This window comes from Miniopterus schreibersii, assembly GCF_964146895.1.
Source record: "Miniopterus schreibersii genome assembly, chromosome: 14".
Taxonomy (NCBI): domain Eukaryota; kingdom Metazoa; phylum Chordata; class Mammalia; order Chiroptera; family Miniopteridae; genus Miniopterus; species Miniopterus schreibersii.
In genome coordinates, this window is record NC_138114.1 from 28,245,718 (window position 1) to 28,262,390 (window position 16,673).

Genomic DNA, 16,673 nt, shown 5'->3' on the forward strand with positions numbered 1-16,673 from the left:
TTACCTTGAACACCAAATCTAGGCAGAAGGACTCTATGTAAAGCTAATTTGATCATATTCATAGGAAATTTTATGTGGTTTATTATATATCTCTCACACCCACAGGCCTTCTCACTCTCTCTCTACTCCAACCATGCGTGTATTTAAGGGAAGGAAAGTTGGCTAGCAGGTACCATTTCCTTTTAATGCATGTACCTCTCAATGTGTCAAAGGACCAAGTTATTTAAAAATAAAATGGCAAACTTATACAACGATTGGAATACAGTTCACCTGTGGATATTATTGATCATCAATCCAGAAAGACAATGCAGTTGCACTCACAGATTAATTGCTTCAGTGACATGTTGGCAGCAGAAAACACTGTCAATGACAAACCCATAGAATTAGAGCCGAGAGAAGAACTGCACTGTTGCACTCCAGGCAGGTGAGATTTTTACTGACATGCCTTCATTCTTACAGCTGAAACCCACCGTTTCTGAAACTGTACTGCAGTCCGTGATACAAATAGGTTATCACCCAGTTGAGACAGTTCAAAGGGATATCAGAGAAATGAAGCATCGACTTTGATTTTAATTCCAGCATATATAATTCATCATGCAAAGTAATATCTGGCCCTGGATTTTCTACTGTTATGTAGGTAGACAAAGAATCATTTCAATCAAATTGTCAAAATTATTCTATTTTAACTTCAAGGAATATGACTAACCCCCCCCTCCACCCCCCACTTGCTATGTCTTCCACGTACGATTTAATGGAAGGGCTTGAAGTCCTGGCATGTGGGATGAGGTTCTGTCTGTCATTTCTTAAAAACAGGAAATTTTGAGCATGTTGCAACTTCTATGAGTCACGGTTTCTTCTAAGAAAGCAACTAAACTCTTGGCCACCTCCTGTCTTATGAAATTATAGGAAAATCAGAGGAGAAAAGTATGAGAGTGAAATTCTGTGAAATCAATAAGAGAAAATCACTAGGCATGCCAAAATTAAAGGAGAAGTGATATCTAGACATTCAAACTCCTCTGCTTACATTTTGGATTTAATAACTTGGTAGATATAATCTGATTTGAAAAATCCTCAATATGTCTATGGAATTCGGAGGTTTAAAAATACTTTCTCCTTCGTTTCCCCAGTTGATCATCACATAAGCTTGTTAAATACTAGAAGAAAGTTACAATTTACTCTTTTTGCAGGTGAGCAAACTAAAGCTCAAATGTTAAGTAATGAGCTCAATACTCACAAAACTATATTTTGGACTTTTTATTTAATTCATTCCTGTATTCATTTAATTAGCCCATATTTATTTAATGGATTTTACATATTAGGTATATAGTGGTGAGCAAAAAAGACACGGCTCTGCCTTCATAGGATTTATTTCACATTCTAGAGAATTCATGGCCAGGACAAATGTAAACAGACAAATACACGCATAATTATAATTTGCAAACAGTGTTATGGATGAAAGAAATGTGCTATAAAAATAGCTTATGAGCCTGGCCGGGCGTGGCTCAGTGGTTGAGCATCGACCTAGGATCCAGGCGATCATGGTTCGATTCCCGGTCAAGGCACAGGCCCGGGTTGCTGGCTCGATCCCCAGTCAGGGGCGTGCAGGAGGCAGCCGATCAATGACTCTCTCATCATTGATGTTTCTATCTCTCTCTCTCTCTCTCTCTCTCTCCCCGTCTCCTTTCCTCTCTCTGAAATCAATAAAGATATATTTTTTAAAAAATAGCTTTTGAAGGCCTTTCTGGAGGTCTTACTGTTGATACTATAGAGACAGAAAGGAGACAGTCAAGTGAGAAATGAGAAGAGTGCCTTGTGCAGGAGGAACATGAGTTTCAAGGCCTCATACCTACTTACTACTCTCGCCCAGCCTTGTAAGTGGCACTGTATGTGTTGGTTGTGTATTTGGGGGATTGTGGTATGTTGGGGGCATCGTCCTCCATTCTGTCATCAATCTCATTTCCTCAGACCATGGCCCTCTAGCTAAGTTGACTGAGCTTTACATGAGACTAGAACGTGGGCGAGACTAAAAGGGAGAAATGAGAAAGTGGTCCTTAATATTTTGGGTACCTGTTCAGGAACTCTTGGCTCCAGGAAACTTCCAGTTGCACATGGATTTGCTGAACTGAAATCCTTAGAGTGAAGAGACCGTGGCCACAATCAGTAAAATTTTCCATATATGTATGTCAATCCATCGTGCAAAATATAGCACTCAGTGTTTTACACATGGCCGCAAGGTGAGTGGGGTTTCTTGGCATTCTCTCTCTCTCTCTCTCTCTCTCTCTCTCTCTCTCTCTCTCTCTCTCCCCCTCCTTCTCTCCTTCCCTCCCTCCCTCCTCTTTCTCTATCTCTCTTTTTATTTGTTTGTTTGTCTCTTAAAATCTATATTGTGCATTAAGGAAACCTATTAGACTTTTCATAAAATCACTGAAAACTGGTATAAGTTCTTTGACATTTCAAAGCCTGTCTAACTATATAACACTCTTTCACCTATAACAGCATCCCACCCACACCCACACCCAAAAAGATATTAAAGTATTTTGTGTAAAAATTTAAAAATGAAAATAACTCAAAAAAACGTACTTCACTCTCATGACATTCAAATAATCAACATTACCATGAGAGTTTCATTTCAAAGGAAGTTCCATCTAAGGAAGCAAAAAGAAATTTACTAAAATGGCTATGTGTTTCCAGGACGCTTCATCTCCAGCTGCAGCTAAGGATAACTTGTTGGATTAATGAACACAGGAACCTTTTATATATTACTGAGATTGACTTTGGGATCTGAAACTCTACGGTGGCAAACCTGGGGGGGGGGGGTGGAGATTTCCATGGTACGTAAAAAGGAAACATGTTCCTCCTTTTCATCCCTTGTGAGCAGTCAGTTTGCACACAGACCTTCCAATCTGGTATCTGAAAAACGGATTTGGCTAATTCCAGAGTAAGAGCCTAGTCTCACAACATTATGTTGAACACTCTAGAACAGAAAACAACAACAACAAACAGCATGAGTTAAATTAGAAAGTGTTACGGCCATTAACAAGTAGTTTCTAACACAAACCTATAAGTTGGAAAGATCCCTGCTTGTTCCTTTGCCTAGAAATGCCTGCCTCTTAGTCTAAGTACTCTTGTCACATATCTTGTCTCTCTAACAAATATTTACTGGTGTTTCAGGAATCAGTTTTAGCATCATACATATTTTGGTACTAAAAATTCTTCTAGCAATTATTTGGACAAAGGACCTGTGGTGTTTAATTTTATGTGTTAGCTTGGAGGGTGTTTTTGGATGAGATTAACATTTTAATCAGAGATCTTTGAGTAAGCAGATGGCTCTCCGTAATTTGGGTGAGCCTCCAATCAGTAGAATGACCAAATAGAACAAAATGATTGGCCTGCTAAACTGTCTTCAACTTGATCAACTTGATCCTCACATTGACTATCCTGAGTCTTCGACTGCTGGCCTTCGGCGCTAGAGCTGTACCATTGGCTCCTTTGAGTTGAGCTTGCCAGCCCACACTGTAGATTTGGGACTTCCCTGCCTCTATTTTGTGACATGAAAACTTGCTAAGAAAATAATAGTAATCATGCTCTCTGTAAACATGGGGAAAATAAATGGAATAAACTGAGGCACCAATTCTTTTTCGCTTTTATATTATTATCAGTAGTCATACAGCACTAGAGTAAAATTTATCTTTTTATGATAGGTTTGGGATAATTTTTCATATTAATTTTGTTATATTTTTCATCATTTTGTTTTTGCTATTTCTGTGAAGTTTTCAAATAACTATGAATTTGTGTTAATTTCAATATGTGTTAATTAAATAAACCATGTAAAAAGCTAACTCTGACACTTATTACTATAGGAATTACTTCTCATATATAATAGGAAATGATATATGTACATGTGCACATACTACTTGGATACATTTAAAACTCAGAAAATTGGGGTCAATTATTAACATTGTTAATATTTAGTTGACATTTTACAAGGTTCTACTGGTAAGGATTCGGTTTGATTCTGAGTAGCAAAGATTTGAAAAATAGTTTCTTCGCCTGGCTGGCGTGGCTCAGCGGTTGAGCATCCACCTGGGATCTAGATCTTGGTTCTGTTCTGGTCGGGGCACATGCCTGGGTTGCAGGCTGGATCCTCAGCTGAGGGTGTGCAGGAGGCAGCTAGCTGATCAATGACTCTCTCATCAATGATGTTTCTGTCTCTCTCCTTCTTCCTTCCTCTCTCTGAAATCAATTAAAAAAAAAATAGTGTCTTAGCCAAAGTAGATATTAATTCTGTAGAAGGAGAACTGGGGATTTAAGAGTTCAGAGTGGGTATTGTAAGTACAACAGACTATTCTCTCCTGTTCCTTGGGCAAAATTTTCACACAGTCCAGGATGGTTGTTAGAGCTACAGTCATAACATCAACACTCTCAGCAAGAGATAAAAGGGATGGCTCTGCTTCCCTTTTAAGAAAACCTGATGATTATAGAATTTCTATTTATATCTCAATGAGCTGGTCATTGAGTGGGCTGAGAGTTCAAGAGATGCTATGAAATATATCCTGTTAGTGTGGTGGCGACATATTCAGATTTTTAAAAATTGAGTAAAAAGAATAAATAGAACGTGAAGAAAAATCCAATAGTTTCTGCAGCACTGGTAGTTGGGAAAATTCAAAGAAGTAAATTCCTTGTAATTATGGCAGAACCCAAATCTAGCAAGAAGTAAAAACCATAATGTATAAATCTACTTTAAAAGTTAAAATACAAATCTTGTAATATGGATTATGAGGGATGGAGGACTTTAAGAAATAAAGGGAAGCTTAATATAAAACAGAAACAGCGGAATTAGACCTTGAATAAATTTCTGTTGAATGACTGAATGAGCAATCCAAGGAATTTTCTCAGTATCACCACTGAAAGGAAGTGCAGCTCAACATGGCAGAAATCTGTGAAAAGCCACAGACATGCAATTCATCTTCATGCTTTGAATCACCGTTAGTATGAGAATCATGCAATTCGTCTTCATACCTCGAATCACCCTTAGTATGGGAATCTGGCTCTCAGAACTACCTAAGGCCTCAAAAGAACATCTAGTATAATCCTTTGCCTTTAATCTAATAAAGAATTATGATTCTCATTTTAGACATAAGAGCCAGTTATATTAAGGACTCAGATGGGAACACAGCTAATAAGTTATCACTTGGGATCTAGAATACTTGTTTTTCCCCCTACTTTATTGCTTATTGAGTGAGTTATTTGTTCTACTTCATTGTGTAGTCAGAGGGTTTAGCCCTACTGGGAGCTTTGAAGAGTTGCTATGTACTGAGTGAACACTTAATGAAAGCTGTATTAATCCCATCGTGTTTGAAGTATGCCTTCCACCCTTTCTCAAAGGGAATAAAGGTGGTGAATTTTCAACATATCTAAGGAACATGGTTAGCATGAGATTTCCCAAATGCACAAAATCCTTCCTATTCCTACCTAAGATATTATTTCTATTTGATAATGCTTATAATTATAGCATCTCTAGAGACAAGCCCTACAGCTTAACATGTGGGAAAATAATAATTGAAGGTAACCTTGCAAATACACCTCATTAATCTTTATTATATATTTCTGAGAATGGTGGCTATTGGTTTAAATTGCATATGGGGTGAAATTTTGAAGAAAAAAAAATTAGAGGGGAAGTTAGGACTCAACCTTTTTTCCTTTTGTCTCTGTTCTTCCTTTCAGGGAGAATAGAAGACAATAGGGTGGAGAGAGAAAAAAAAATAACAAAATGACACCCTGATCAGTGTCCATAGTTTTGAAAATGTTCCAAGTTTATTTATGATGTCTCCAGCGTAGTAAACTCATCACCCAGGTTCCTTTGTGCTGATGACTTTACGTTTTACACGTGACCCATGAATCCAGTGTTAATTGAAGGGCCCCTCACTGGTTTTCCCTGAGCTTTGCTTTGATATAATGGGAATAATCTCTTTTGAGCACAAATAATAGAATTGCTTTTACACAAAGGTGAAAATTAGAGGTCCTGAAAATTTATTTGGCGTTGCTTTACTAGTGGACAAACTTTTCAGCAGACAGTTTTACAGCGTCTGGTTCCAGTTCTACAGCAACTCCGTCAGAGATTCAGAATGTATTCCTCATTGCACTTTCGAGGTACCGCCGAAATTTTAAAGAGGAAACACCACCAGAATAGAAGATAAATCAATAGTAATAACCCTATCAGTTGTTAGAGCCTAAGGTTCTGTAAAGGTCATCAGGTCTGTTTCCTTCCTTTTATACTTGAAGGCCTTTCAGCCGGTAGGTGTGCGGCTCATTCAGAATCAGGCGGCTGAGTGAAGATGGAAACGAGACCATGTCAGCTGCTCGCCCAAACTGGCACAACTTGCAATTGGGAGGAAAAGCCTAATTTGTGAATTCTCCCTTGGGAAGAAAGGAGAGGGGCTGTCTTCTGTCTCGTCCGACTCGGAGCACTGACAGGGAGCTGGCATAGCTTGGGTACCTGAGGGCCGCTGGCAACAGAGGAGCACTCGGCAGATCGTGCAACGCCAGGAAAGCTGAAATATGACGGAGAGAAACCACCGCGGGTCTGGAGTAAGCCTAGTCCATGTCTTCCCCTGGGCGAGAGGAAGAGAAGGGTGCAGCGTGAGCCCCAAGTCTGGCCCTTGCGGGCGCTGCTGGGGGACTGGTTGGTCTCCTCTCGTGCGGAGCGCTCACGGAACACAGCCGGATGCCTGGGAGACGCAGAAAACTCGGCGGCTTGGGGGAGAGCCAGAAGAACGCAGCAGACCTCCCTAACTGGAAATTACGCATACAAGCCCAGAGAAGGTGCCTCCCCAGGAAAGGTTTGAAAGGTCCCCCGGGTCTCACCTGCACGAAGCCGGTTCACAGAACCGGGAGAGGCGGCTGCTGTTTGCCAATGTGGGGACTCCAATGCAAAGTTACAAGGCACATGAGGAAACTAGGAAACACGGTCCAATCAAAGGAACCAAATCAACCTCCAGAAACTGACCCTAAACAAAGCAGCACAGCACGGCACTGTTAACTATATGCACAGAATTATAAAGCAGATCTCAGAAGTTTTTTCATCTTTCTTAACTGAAACTTTATACCCATTGAACAACTCCCAATTTCCTCCTCCCTCCAGCCCCTGGCAAATAACCATTTTAGTTTTTGCTTCTAAGATATAAACTACTTTATATATCTCATATAAGGTATCTACAGATAAACTTTATATTATATGTTTTTTACCACAATTTTTTTTTAAAGGGAATTTAAAAAAGAGATGTTAAAATTTTATCTGGGCTTTGGACAGTTAAGACTGTACAATATTGCAAGGGGGGGCAACCAATCAATGTTTCTCTTTCACGTCAATGTTTCTCTCTTCCTTCTTCTCTCTCTAAAAAATCAATTAAAAAAACAAAACAAAACAATAAAACAATGTTATTAGAACTATTTACTGGACACTGCATAGTGACATGGGAGAAGAGAGAATGAGCTCTTACCTAACATCCAGTGGGTGTCAGGAGCTACAGGAAAGGCGTTCCAGAGCTGAAATCAAGCTAGGGATGAAATATTTGTGGTACTTTCCAACTAAACATGTAGGTTCAGAGATGAAGCGGTACTTTAGTTGAAAGGAAGAGCGTGTGAGAAAGGTTAGGGCAAAAGGAAGCATGTTTTACTTTGCAGTGGGAGGGCATGGGGTGAGGAAATGACCACGTGAGAAGGGGAGAATAAAGAGAAGAGTTTGTAAGGGCCATAAGTAGGGTACATATCATGTAGGGACTAGTAAATACTTAGAGTGTTTGGCCTCCCAAGCAGTCCCCTAATAGCTGAGCAGATGCTGTTAGAAAAATGGCCCCTACAGACTTGCTCAATGCAGGCTTGCCACAAACCTTTAATTTGTAAAAAATGCAATATCTGTGAAGTGCAATAAAACAAGATATCTTCATTTTAGAAAGTTCTACTTACATTTGGGAAAAGGGATTATAAAAGGCTGTCATAACTCTAAACTGTGTGTATTTGTACTTGAAAAGAGCAACCATAATGCCATTTTATTATGAAGCATACTACATACCTAGGTTAGTGCACACTCTGTAACTCTAGATAAATGTGTGCATGCATGTATGTGTATAAAATATATTTATGATATTACCATAACAGTAGTTTAATGATACACTTTTGTATTTCTCTGCTGTTGACAATTTTATTCTCATTTCCAAGATTTGTATAAAAACTCTTTATATAAGGCTATTAGTGTGTTGGGACCAAAAGAGTAACCAGATGCATCTTCAACATTCCCAGTGACTTGTTACATAAAAAGTTTAGGCGCTAATGATATATCAACAAGGCAGATGAATCAGGTAAATGAAATATCCATTAGACTGGGAACAAAAGTTCCAGCACAGGCACAGACTGCATTAACAGTTGGAGAGGCATTAGGCATGACACATTTGTTTGTCCTTGATGTTCAAAGATAATAGCCAGTGCATGTTTTCTCTCAATATGTGAACATACTTGGAAAAATAAGTGTGTAACCAGCTACTCACAGGTGATGGCTCCAATGAGCCTTTCATTTTTGGCAGTTCAATCTTTTTGACTCATGCCCTGCATAAGCCATTGATTGGGGAAATATGTGGAGTCCCTTATTGTTTTACACCAGGTCAGTTGACTTCCTGCTGTTTCCCACGACCGCCCAGCTGTGCCAAAGGGTTTGCATGCTGCCTGGGTTACAACCGAAGGTTAACAGCAGGTCACTTTTAAGTAGAGCATCAGTCTTGACTTTCAGAACTGTTTGAAAACCCCAGCACACACGACTGGATGGGATGACAAGTTTTAAGCACAGCTTTTTTTTTTTTTTTTTTTTAATCAATGAGAAAGCATAAATTTATAGAATTTAAATTGATAGCCAGTAATTCCACATTGGCTAGTAACACAAGTCAGGCTGGTGTCATTTCCAGTATATAATGTTATTATTAGAAGAGTCCCCTGACAACAAACAGTACGCGTCTTTTCCTTGTTTTCCTTCCTTCACTCTAACTTTCCTTCTTTCCTTTCCTCTTTCCTTTTATTTGGGCAACCACTCATTTGTTAATTCATTTATTCACTTTTTTTTTTTTTTTTTTGCCAAGCATCTAGCATGTTCTAGGACCACTGGTAGTGGCTAAGTATATGAAAATGTAAGTTATAACAACAGCTATAAAAATAATAGCTAAGGATTCAGGAACAAGATGGTATAGGCCCCCTTTTCCCTTTCCCTTCTCTCCAAGTATAAACATATTCCCTGGAAATTACTTAACAGACTAAAAGCTAGATGGAAAGGACCGAATCACTAGGCTTGAGGACAGGTCTATAGAATTTATTTAACGTGAGCGACATAGAGAAAAGACTAACAGAGCCTCAAGTTTCTGTAGAAAAAGTTAAAAACAGAACAAAAGTTCATATTACCAGAATACAGGGTAGCTACGTCATTTTTGTAAATGGAGAAAAGGTTTGAAGACATACTCTTCCAGATTCTTAATGTTACTGTAAAGGTACATAATCAAAACAACGTGGTGCCCTGGAATAACAAATAGATCTCTCTCTGGAATAACAAATAGATCTCTCTCTGGAATAACAAATAGATCTCTCCCTCTCACTCTCTCTCTCTCTCCCTTTTCCTCACTCCAAAATCAATCAATAAATTTTAAAAAATCAGTAATTCTATAGAGAAAACATTGGTGTTAGAATTCTAGAAGAAAATTAAATTAATTTTAAAATATTACTTTTGGCTAATGTTTATGGTATAAAATATATCAATACATATGCAAATATGTAGAGATAGATGGGGATAGAGACATATATGTATATATGAATATGCATACTTGCTTATATATAATTATTTTTGCTTTGCTTGCAATACAGTAGCCAACTCATGTGGATAAATTTATTTTTTATTAAAACATAGTTAATATACAATATTATATTAGTTTCAGGTTTACAACATACTATTCATCATTAATATACCTAATGAAGTGAAGTATAAATTTCCAGTTATAAAATAAATGACATGGGAATTAATGTACAGAATAAAGAATATAGTCCATAATATCATAATAACCTTGTATGATGACAGATGGTTACTAGATTTAGCACGGTGATCACTTACTTGGGCACATATAATGGTTTTTTTATTCATTGGATTTCCTAAAACTCATTTATATGACATTGTCACTGGGCAGAAAAGATCTGGATATACAACTTAAATCTTAAAACAATGCTGGGAGAGCTGGACATACAAAACAAATTTCTATGCAATTGGAAATCAGTTCTCAATGCATGATATGTTGTTTTTAATGTTTTATAAAGTACCAGAGGCAGTTTTTTTTCTATAGACAATTGTGAAAATGTCTTATCTCATTACTTATATTTACTTACTGCTCTATGAACCTGCCCCTGTAATCACTTCATGCAACCCAATAAAACAGTTGATGTTCCATTTGAGTGCTAATGTAAGTACAATTTTCAGAACCATTTCACATGCACTACACAATAAAAGCTTCAATATGAGTGGGGGAAATTGTCTGTTTCTGGAAACATATGCTTTATTTTTATTTTTTTCAATTTGTTCAATGACTGAATAGATGTTTCCATTTTAATAATAAAAATACAATGCCCATATCAATTATATGCTTAAGGGAGTTTGCCTCGCTTCCGAGCTGGTTGTGCTATTATTTTCTGCAACAGAGAAAGATGAATGAACAACACAGAATTTCTATATACAACTTATGAGGGTATTAGAGTTTGATGAGCAGCAAACAAGCTCTCTTTAAATTTATAAACACAGCCCGGCCAGGCGTGGCTCAGCGGTTGAGCGTCGACCTGGGATCCAGGCGATCGGGGTTCGATTCCCGGTCAGGGCACATGCCCGGGCTGCGGGCTCGATCAATGATTCTCTCATCATTGATGTTTCTATCTCTCTCTCTCCCTCTCCTTTCCTCTCTCTGAAATCAATAAAGATATATTTAAAAAAAAATTTATAAACACATACAATTTATAAATTTGCAAATTCTTTACTGAAAAGGTGACATTTTTTAAACTATGGAATTTTTTTACCCTGTTGGTTATGTTAAAATTAATCTAAATGTAAACTTTGGTACATAAAGTACAGGATATACTTGTTTAATGTACCTAAAAATGTATTTTAATCATTACTGTCCAACTGAACTTTCTTTCCACAGACAAGTTCTAAAATTTGCATTGTCCAATATGGTAGTCATTAGCAATACATTTCTATTAAACATTAAAATGTGGTTAATGTGACTTAGAAACTAATTGTTTAATTTCATTTAACTTTAATTTAAATTTTAATTGTCACATGTATTGGACAACACAGAAATAGAGAAAATTTAGAATCATACCTTTTTATATTGACCTATAATAATTAGGTCAGATCTCTGCAAATCTGCCAACAAGAAGGTTAAACAAAGTTGGCAAATTTATTGTGTGATGTTTAAAGTCAGCATTCAGGTTCAACGTGTAGCATGTCATTTTGATTTGCTATCTATTGTTTGATCCTTTATTGATTTGGTTTCCAGTTCACCCTTATGATATTTATATTGAGATGTAAAGTGAGGTCATTTAATATATTTAGAAATAATTTTATTCAAAAGACAATATTTCCATGGTAATTTGTGATACATACATCAATGGGACCTAACCCTTAAACATATAAAGATTGATAAAGTCAATCCTTGTTACTCTAATTGAATGTGCCTCTTAGAAAGTATTATTTATTTTCTCCATTGTATCATGTATGTAGAATATTCAGAAAGTGTTAAAAGTAGATTTATCAAGCAGCAATGATTCTTACTAGTCAAGCAAGGAGATCATTTATGAAAGAACTTCTCATTAGATTAGAAGTGTGTACATAATACAAGTTGTGATGGAGCTTATTAAAACTTTAGCGAAAAACTAGTGATTTAAGAGTTAGTATGAGTGTATTCTAGTGTATTCTGCCAAAATTCTCCTAAGAACTTTCTGAATTACACATGAGCATGTCTTTGCTTTATGCTTCTATATAATCTCATTATATTTGCTCTACATAATCTGGTTTCTATGTTCTAAAAAGGTTATCAAACATCTCTCAAAATGAACACTAATAATCACCATGTTGCTGAATCCAATAATTTCCATAGCATCTTACTTAACATCTCAGTATGATTTAGAGTGATGAACTCTCTCTTTCTAGAAATCTTCTTGTCCTTAGTCTATGGCATATCACACTTGATTGCTTTTGCTCTTATTACTGTAGACTTTTCTCTCTTACTAAAAGCCCATCTTTTCTCCATAAATTCATGACGTCAGAGTTACTCAAGTATATTTGTTCCAGCAATCTTTTCTCTTTCACTCTATGTTATCAGTCTAGATGACATCCATTTCCATGGTTTCAATTGCCTATATATTTATATCTTTCAAGTGTATATATCCAATCTGACCTCCCAAGCTCTAAACCCAATTTTCCATGTGTCTTTTTTAAAGGGTGCATTTGGATAGCTGAAAAACCTCTAAATAGTAGATCAACAAAAACAAGTTATTCCCTGTCATTCCCAAACAGGATTCTCTCCCAGGAGTCACTATTTGAATAAATTGAAGCACAGTTCATTCAGTCAGAAACCTAAGTATCATATTTGATACATAGTTTAGCAACTGCAACTTATCCAGATCCACTCAATCATATGGATTATTTCACCTAAATACATTGAGTTATTTCTATCTCTACTGCCACCTCACCAAACAAAATTATATCATCCAAAAATGTTCTCATCTTTCACTCAGACTATTAGAATAATATCATTTCCCAGTCCTTTCACCCAGAATTAAGTTTTAACTTTACTATACTGCAATCTGACTTTCCATGTAATTACCGAGAAAACTTCAATAACTTTCCATTACCTTCATGATAAAACCAGCATGCTTAAAATGGCCTACTAAGACCTTGCATAAACTGTCCCTTATATAATAAATAATAAATAATTATTGCTTACTAATAGTTATGAGCAAAATTATATCCAAACCCTGCTCTCAATAAGCTTGCTGATTAGAAAAGGAAAAATACAATCAATCGAATAATTTTACAATCAAATTTAAATTGGAACTATGACCAGTATTAAAAGGGCCATAGAGCTTTGTGAACCTGTGATAAAGGGATTTGATCTAGGCATAAAAATGAAGGAAGGCCGGATCAATGTCTAAAATGTTTGAGCAAAAATCTAAAGAAAGATTAAGAAATCACTAGGCGAGGGGGAGGAAAGAGGAAAACATCGATTGGTTGCCTCCCACACTTTCCCCGACCCAGCCAGGAATCGAATCCCGACCCTTCGGTGTGGATGCCAAAGTCCTAACCACTGAGAACAGGAGCCAGGGCGGTTAACCTTCATTTTTGGAAGGGATGTTTCCTGAATATGAAAATCAAGGGTGACTTTTTAAATTCTAATAGTATTTTAAGGATGTTGCTCCACTGTCCTGTCCCTTATATTGTTTCCCACAGGAAATTACTGTAATCCTTACCTTATTTTTGTTCTCTGCATGTGACATGTCAATAGTTTTGAGCCATGTATGCTTTGCTATAGTTTTCTTCATGTTTCTTGTGCTTGGGATTAGATCTTCTTAGTATGTGAATTTAAAATTTTCATAAATTCCAATCTTTGGTGACTACTACTTTTTTTTGGTTCTCTCCCCTTGCCTCTCCTTCAGGGACCCCATTTACAAGTACATTAGGCTGGTAGAAATTGTCCCAGAGCTCACTGCTGCTTTGTTCTTTTTGTTTTAATTTTTGGTGCCTCGTGTTAGTTTCTAAGGCTGTCTTTAATTTCATTTATCTTTTATTATACAATGTTTAATCTGCTATTAATTCCATCTCATTTCATCTATTACATTGTAATTTTCATCTCTACAGTTTAAGTCTTTATTATATGTCTCATAACTCTGATGAAGTTTTTTAAGAGCTTTGCTGAGACCCATTTAAAGTGTAAACTGAATGGCTCTTTGTATAGAATTGTGCAACCTTCCCATAATCTTAGAACATTTTCATTCCCACATCAAATGAAACCCCACTTCTAATTGCAGCCCCTTCCCAAGTCTCCCCACAACGCTGTCAGCCCCCAGCTTTGGACAACCACGACTTTTGTTTCTCCAGATTTGCTTAATCCAGACATTTCATATAAATGGGATCATACAATATGTGCTCTTTTGTAACTGGTTTCTTTTACTTAGTATAATGTTTTTAAGATTCACCCATGTTTTAACATGTATCAGTAACTCATTCTCTTTTATTGATGAAAAATACTCTATTGAATGGACATAGATTTCGTTTTATCATTCACCAGTTGATGGGTATTTATTTGGGTTGTTTCTACTTTTTGGCCCTCAAAAAAAAAAAAAAAAATGCTGCCACGGACGTGTGTGTCCAAGTGTTTGTGTGCACATTTTCATTTCTCTTGGATATATACCTAGGAGTGGAACTGTGGCTCATATGGCAACTCTGTTTAACATTTTGAGAAACTGTTAAATTGTTTCCCCAAAGCAGATGCACCATTTTGCACACCCACCAGCAAAATGAGCATCCCAATTTCTCCACACTTTATTCTTTTTTCCCCCAGAATCAACACACAGCATTTATTTATTTTTTAAAATTTATTTTGTTAATCCTCACCTGTTGCTTTTTAGAGAGAGTGGGAGAGATGAAGAGAGAGAGAAATATTAATGTGAGATACATCGATTGGCTGCGCCGAGCCCACTGGCCGGGGATGGAATCTGCAACCTGCAACCTGCAACCGAGGTACCTGCCCTAGGCCCAGAATCGAACCGGGACCCTTCCTGTGCAGGCCAGCGCTCTAACCACTGAGCAACATCAGCCAGGGCAACCACCGGCATTTATTAACACAAAAAACATTTTATCTGCCTACCATGAAAAAAATTGCTACGGACCATGTTCTTATAGTTTTAGGAAGCGGAGTCTCTGCACTGGATACTGTTTGCTGCCCTGCACCCCAGCTCAGCTTCTCCATCTGCACCTTGCTGGGGGGGCTGACCTTGCAAATGCATCCGCTGGCTCCTCTGTCCCCCAGCATTCAGTGCACCTTCATTCTTTTTAGTTCAGCTCTGCTTATCTTTTCGAACATATGAAACAGTTACGAAAGTGTTTCAAGGTCCTTGCCTGTTCATTCTAACATCTATTTCTGTGCTGATCTGGAACAGATTTTTCTCATTATAGGTTCTCTTTTCTTCCTTTTTTGCCAGTTCGGTAACTTTTCATTGGGTGTCAGGCATCGTAAACTGTACCTTGTTTGATGGACATTTTTGCATTTCTACAAATATTATTGAACTTCGGCCCGTCGTGTATTTAAGTGACTTGTTAAGAGTCTGATCCACTTGAGTCCCGCTGTCAAGACGTGTTAGGTGCCCGAGCAGCGACCGGCTCGGGGCTAATTATTCGCGACCTGTCCGTATGGACTGAGCTTCCCAGCCTGGCCGGTGGATGCGGTCACCCTGCCCGACCCTAAGTGATCCCCAGGAATATTTTAAATCCTTTTCGGGCAGGGTCCTCAGACACAGGGTGTTCAGCTCTCGGCCGAACACTTGAGAAAACTCTGCAGAAGTGAGTTCTGTCCTGGAGCAGCGCCCCCCTTTCTCCTGAGCGCCGCTGAGCACGCGACCTGCCGGGCTCCTCGGGTTCCAGCGCAGCCGCGACGGGCACCCCTCCGCCCTGCGCCGCCCGGGTCCGCCCTGCGCCGCGTCCGGGAAAGCCTTTCTGCGCGGTCTCCTTTGTCCCGCGTCTCCGGGAGCGCTGCTCTTCCTTACCGATGCCAGAGTGCCTTGGAAGACAGACCCAGTGTTCTCTTTCTACCGCCGATTTTTTAAAAAATAAAATTAATGCTGTGAGTTTCCCCTAAAGGCTACAATTCCGCGCGAAGCCCCGCCCTCCCGCACAGCAGTACCTCTAAGCTAACGCACCGCCTCCAGGCCCAGCACCGCCTCCAGGCGAGCGCGCAAGCGCGGGACTCCCGGGCTCCCGCCCAGACCCGGTATAACTGCGCCTGCGCCAAACAGCGCGCCGCGCCTAAGCGCGAATTCGCGCCCGCCAATCAGAGCGCACGATGGTCCTCGCTTCCCGCCCACTAACCGGCCAACCAATCGGCTGCCCCGGCGCGCGGTCAGCGGCGGATCCAAAGAGGAAAGACGGCTTAGGGGCGAGTGAGCCGGGAAGCGGCGCCGGGAGGATGGAGGCGGCGGCGACCGCGGTGGAGGCTGCAGCGCGAGAGTAAGCGTCTGCCGCCAGGCTCCGGGGGGGCGGGCCGGCGTGGGTCCCCCGGGTCCCCGAGTGCAGGTGACAGTTCCCTGGACCCCTTACGGCTGTGGGAGTGACCCTGGCCCCGGCCCCGGTCCTAGGGTGAGATGCCTCGTCTCTCCGCGGTTACGGCCGAGGGCGGACTGGACGCCCCGCGCTCCCCGCGCGTGCACACCTCCGGGGGCGTCCCTCCGCCCGTCCCGTCTTCGCGGGGTGCACCACCCCCACCTCCAGGAGACGTCCTGGAAGGGCCGTTTCATCCGTGTCCGCCCCGCCCCAAGCACCCTCCGGCCGGGTCATTTTATCTCGGTCCTGCCGCCCGGTGGGCCGCTCCAGGCCCTAAGAAGGAGGA

At 39.5% G+C, this 16,673-nt stretch overlaps 1 protein-coding gene across 5 annotated transcripts in view; it reads left to right on the forward strand.

The window, feature by feature from the left end:
• The first annotated feature begins 16,189 nt into the window (after window positions 1-16,189).
• ZWINT (ZW10 interacting kinetochore protein) overlaps window positions 16,190-16,673 on the forward strand; it is a 37,281-nt gene continuing 36,797 nt past the window's right edge. For 3 of the 5 annotated variants that reach the window (XM_081158423.1, XM_081158424.1, XM_081158425.1), the window contains exon 1: window positions 16,190-16,294. In XM_081158423.1, the coding sequence (XP_081014549.1) occupies window positions 16,254-16,294 (41 nt within the window). In that variant the 5' untranslated portion in view covers window positions 16,190-16,253. The remainder of the gene's footprint in view (window positions 16,295-16,673) is intronic. The other 2 variants (XM_081158426.1, XM_081158427.1) reach the window with 1 other exon arrangement.